Raw genomic sequence first — 5,055 nt, 5'->3', positions numbered from 1 at the left:
CAACCACTTGAATTAATACTCCTACTGAGCAACACCAATAGTAAATCTGCAACCTAACCTAACCTAACCTAACCTGGATCTTTTTCTTTTTCCTTTATGTCAGTCAGGACTCTCTAATCTCAACTGTCTATCAACAACCTCTCCTACGTATGAGGTTGTTTAATCATTTCTTGTCCTTTCCCAATTCTACCCTTTTCAATAATTTTCAATTTTTATTATTATAAGTAAATTATAAATATAATCCAATTAATCAATTTTAATTTTTTAAAATTTTAAATACTATTAATTTTATTCAATTTAATCATTTAGCCTTTTATTTTTTAAATTTTAACTTGAACAATAGTTATTAAATATATTAATTAAAATAAAATAATTTTTCTGTAAATATTATGTAAAAATAACATACTAATATTACACGTAACAATATATTTGCCACATAAAAATTTAAATATAACATAATTTAACATAACAAAATTGATAACTAGTTTTTAGCAGATTGAAATTTCATATTTTAAAAATACAAAAATTAAAATTGACCTAGTACACAAATTAATGACATCAGTTGACATTCCATTTACTTGAGCATTAATTATAAGAAAATCATTCTTCTTTAAAGCTGTAAATAGAATGAAGGAAATCCTGCTTTTATATCAGGTGAACTTAGGAGGATGAGCCTTGCAACATGAAAGCTCTTTTAATTATATACAATCAAGCATAAGACATACAGCTTTTACAATTTTCAGCCATTTTGGACTAGCATTTACATGGATTTCTTACTACCCTTTGGTTGAAAATAAAATGGGACGATCATCCCCCTGGACATCACACAATAACAGTTTACATAAAAAGGTTACATCAACAAAGCATCATCTCAGAAATTTTGTCGGTGCTTCGAAGAGGCATATGGGTGCAGAAACTAACTTCTGATAGGGATGGATGGCCCAACAGAAGACATACTGAAACATGACATTAGGAAGAAAATAAAATGGAAATCTTAGTTTTCTCGGGAAAAAAAGTGTCCACACACCTCCATATAATCCATTTGGGAGTTCACAATTCACATGATACCCAATTTTTAAATCCAAGGCAAATGAGCATCGCCAGTGCTGCTCCTCTTGATCTGTTGAAGGAAGACCAAACACAGTTCGGCATTGATAAAACATGTTGGGCAAAGATTCCTATCTTAGCCATTTAAGGAGAGATGGTAGGCAAAATATGTCTTCATAACGTACAACAAAGTTAAACAGACTGGCTAATCCGGTCCACCACTAAATGTCATCCTTTCACAATTAGAACAAGTTCTAGCCAAGTAAATATTAATAGGGGCATTTCATTCCATTGCTTTTTATGTCTCTCAACTGCTAAGAACAAATTACCTCAACCAAACCCCAACAAACAAGCACAGATGCTAACTGTAAGCTAGCTTACGCGTTAGCTTAAGGGTGAGGTTCAGCACCAAGTCTCATAAAAAAGCACAAGCCTTCTGATGCTTTCAGCAGGATATAGTAAAATATTCATGCTTTATCATTTACATATACTTTTTATCTTATTGGAATTGAAAACATGTCCAATGCTCAACAAGCTATCAAGACTTTAGCAAATACCTTTATAAGTAAAGACTTAGAACTATTACCCTAACCTTCATAAGCAACTCTTTTGTATGTGCCTGGTTAATTGACCGCTCATGGGGTTAGCATGACTATGAAATCACAGAGAATAAGCAATGTCCAGCATAAAAGCTACCAACCACCAGATCTTAATAGTTAATATCATGACAGACATGATGGTACATGCAAAATGTCAGATTTTACTAGACCAACAAAGGGCCATTACTGCAGTCACTATAATTTCTTGCACAGACTTATGATTATAGATGATTTCATATTTACAATAGCTTAAAGTTCAGATTTTATAAAATAATAATAACAAAAAAATAGCATATAATGAAAATATAGGCATGAGTGTTGATGTGCATGTAATTGTACAATGTGAAAATTCAATGAGCAGAATTATAGCAGCATCGCTAAACAGGAACATGCAACGAAGGCCTTTGCTCACTAACCTCAGAATACGCGGTTTTGGTTATCATATCATGTTTGCATACAGGGCAGAATGTCCCCCACTTTGTCAGCCAAGACTCCACACAGCTTGAATGAAAATCTGCACGCAGCTTTCATGTTGATTAACTAATATCTAGAAACAAGATTTGAATGTGATATTCATCTGTTTACAAAAAGCAATTTATCTAATTTTTTCCCCCACGGCCACTAATAGAAGTAACAGATTCATTAAAGCATGGAGTCAAAGAACTAAGTAGGATGGTTGAATATGTGCATTAGTGCAGAAACTGCCCTGATACAACCAAAGGTCTATGGCTCTATGGATTTAAAACTTTCCTCTATATCATTCTTTCTCATATTCTATGGATTTAAAACATTCCTCTATATCATTCTTTCTCATATTTTAGATTTGTGCAAATTGGTAAATATCATGTCTTTTCACTTTTTACATATTATAGAGTTGAACCCCCAACGCATAAAAAAAGTTAACCCGTAAAAGAAAAAACAGATCCTTGCATGGAGGTAGGTAAAACAATGATATACACAAGAAAAGAAGCACAGCAAAGGCTACCAATAAGCTGCTGGAGCAAACCCTACCATGTTGACAGGGGAGAATTTTAAGAATCTCTCCATCCTTATAATCCTCAAGGCAAATAGCACAAGTTTCTCCGGTATGGCACTGACTCAAGCGAGCAGAACCAAACGCAACACAAGGAAGAGCTTCAACTGTCTTACTATCCACACTTTTTACTAAATTTCTTCTTCGCCAATTCGACAAAATTCTGGGAGGCATCAAGGCTATCACCAGGAAAGCTGCTATAACGAGAAGTGATAGGAAACATATAACAAAAATTGTCAAGGCCTTGCTATTTGGCCGCAGATAAATGCAGCATTCCCCTTTCTCCCCTTTAGCATGATCTTTCAAAAATTCACCAGCAGATTTAGAAACAAAAACCGCAAGAATTTTGATTCCTGTAGGGTTCGCCATCACTTCAAACAAAAAAATACCTCAATTAATCAACTATCGAATCATTCTCCAAATTTTACTAATAATAATGAACTCAATTCAGTTAAATTAATTTTGAATAAAAAAATGTAGAACAAATTAACTTACTGGAAACTAAACTGCCTCTATCTTGATCATCATAAACAATTGCAGCAGAAAAACCCCCGCTTTGAGCTTTTCGAATTTTTTCCTCGAAAGAACAATTGCCTCTGATTATCAAAGCAAACCTTGTCGGGCCCGTTTTGTTGGATCCAAATTCATTTCGGAGCGGTGTACAAGCATCCGAGGGATCCGCCACTTGAAGGGCACCGCAGACGGCAGTGTTATTCCCACGAGCTAAACAACACAAAAATTAAAAACAAATAAGGAATTTAACTTTTTCTGTTTTAGAATTTTATATGGAAGTAGAGCGTAAAAACAAATTAAGTTTGAAAGCGTTAGTTTTGTAAGCTTTCCTTCATTTTCCCAGTAAACAAACAATGAAAAAGAAGAAAAGTTACCGAATTTGGCGGGAAGGTCGGGGAAGGAAATGGAGAAAGGCTCAAATACAACGATAGCAGACGAAAATTCGATGAAATAAGCAATAAATATTAACAAAATAGAAAATCCAAGCAGAGCTTCTCTCATTGTCATTGTTCTTCAACCTTTCAGCTTAGGTCTGGAGGTATGTGATGAACAGTAGGTAAAATAAGAGACTTGGAGAAGGACGCTAGGTCTGCATAGAAAACGCCGTCGTTTTATATTGGTAACAAATTAGCGTAGGTTGTATTAAGTAATAACAATTTTTGTAGAAAGCTGCTGAAGAAGAGTCCAGATGGGAGGCATAAATATGCTGCAAAGATCTGATTGGACTGTATTGCTACTAATTTTACTAAACCAACCTCTGCTCTCTTCCTTATCCATTCCCACTGCGACTCACCTACATCTAAGCATTGTGAATGTAATTATGGAATTTTTGAATTTTTATTTTACGCCTTATCTTTACCCATTAAATTATTTTATATAATCAACTTTTAAATCGAATTAACTACAATTAAATTAATTAATTTAGTCTTTGTATTATTAAAAGAAGGTTAAATATGCTTATAGTCTCTCTACTTTTTGAAAATTAGGAATTTAGTCCTCCACTTTTCAAATTTTAAAATTAGTGTTCAATTGTTCATACTATTAACTTTTTTGTTAAAATTAGGTTAATTACAACACCTTTTTAATTACATGGCTACCAAGTGAGTAGTTTTTTATTATTATTTCAAAATGTCACGAAACAAAATTAACAATACTAGCAATTGACCTGAATTTTGAAATTTAAAAAGTGGAGGAACTAAATTTTAGAAATACAAGTACAAGAACTAAATTCTAATTTTCAAAAGTATAGGAACTATAGACACATTTTAACTTAAAATGAATCAAATAATGGCGAATTGAAATAGAATTAACATTTACTATTTAATGAGTTAAAATTTCTACGCTTTTATGGTTATGTAAATAAAATCTTTTGTTTGAAATTTAGCTCTAATTGAAAATTTTTAAGACATTTTTATATAATTAATGCTAGATTTATTATAATTTGGACTTATTTGAATATTTTTAAATAGAGAAAGATTAAATTGATTCACTAGATAAAATAATTTGAGTTACTTGATGTACACGTGTAAGATGTTGTACAATATTTATCGGCTAAGCCGACGGCTTATTGGCTCCAAACTCGTAATTCCAGCTGTAGAAGTGTAAAACCGTGGTCTATAACTATATCCAGTTTCTTAATTTGCAAGCCATAATGAAGATATAACAAAAAAAGTCAAAACTACAAGTAGCAATGGCCAATGTCCGTTTCAATTGAACTCCTCATCCGTCTTTTTCTACATTATTATGGGCAAGCCGGATAAGGGGCCTTGCAAAATACATTCACCATGTATTTATATCTTAAATAAAAGGGTAAAGTATATAAATGTCACTACACTATTAAGTTTATTTTATTTTAGTCATTTA

At 32.6% G+C, this 5,055-nt stretch overlaps 1 protein-coding gene across 1 annotated transcript; it reads right to left on the bottom strand.

Annotated features, from left to right (window-relative positions):
• Nucleotides 1-675: 675 nt before the first annotated feature.
• On the bottom strand, nucleotides 676-3,866 carry LOC105803697 (receptor homology region, transmembrane domain- and RING domain-containing protein 1). Its single transcript, XM_012636067.2, has 5 exons — nucleotides 3,567-3,866; nucleotides 3,175-3,402; nucleotides 2,658-3,050; nucleotides 2,063-2,160; nucleotides 676-1,120 (listed from the first exon to the last, which is right to left on the bottom strand). The coding sequence occupies exons 1-5, from the start codon at nucleotides 3,697-3,699 to the stop codon at nucleotides 1,076-1,078; spliced, it is 897 nt and encodes a 298-aa protein (XP_012491521.1). The 5' UTR covers nucleotides 3,700-3,866; the 3' UTR covers nucleotides 676-1,075.
• Nucleotides 3,867-5,055: the final 1,189 nt, after the last annotated feature.

This window comes from Gossypium raimondii, chromosome 11, assembly GCF_025698545.1.
Source record: "Gossypium raimondii isolate GPD5lz chromosome 11, ASM2569854v1, whole genome shotgun sequence".
In the NCBI taxonomy this organism is placed as follows: Eukaryota; Viridiplantae; Streptophyta; class Magnoliopsida; order Malvales; family Malvaceae; genus Gossypium; species Gossypium raimondii.
The sequence above is the reverse complement of the archived record's forward strand: the minus strand, read 5'-3'. Positions and strand labels throughout refer to the sequence as shown.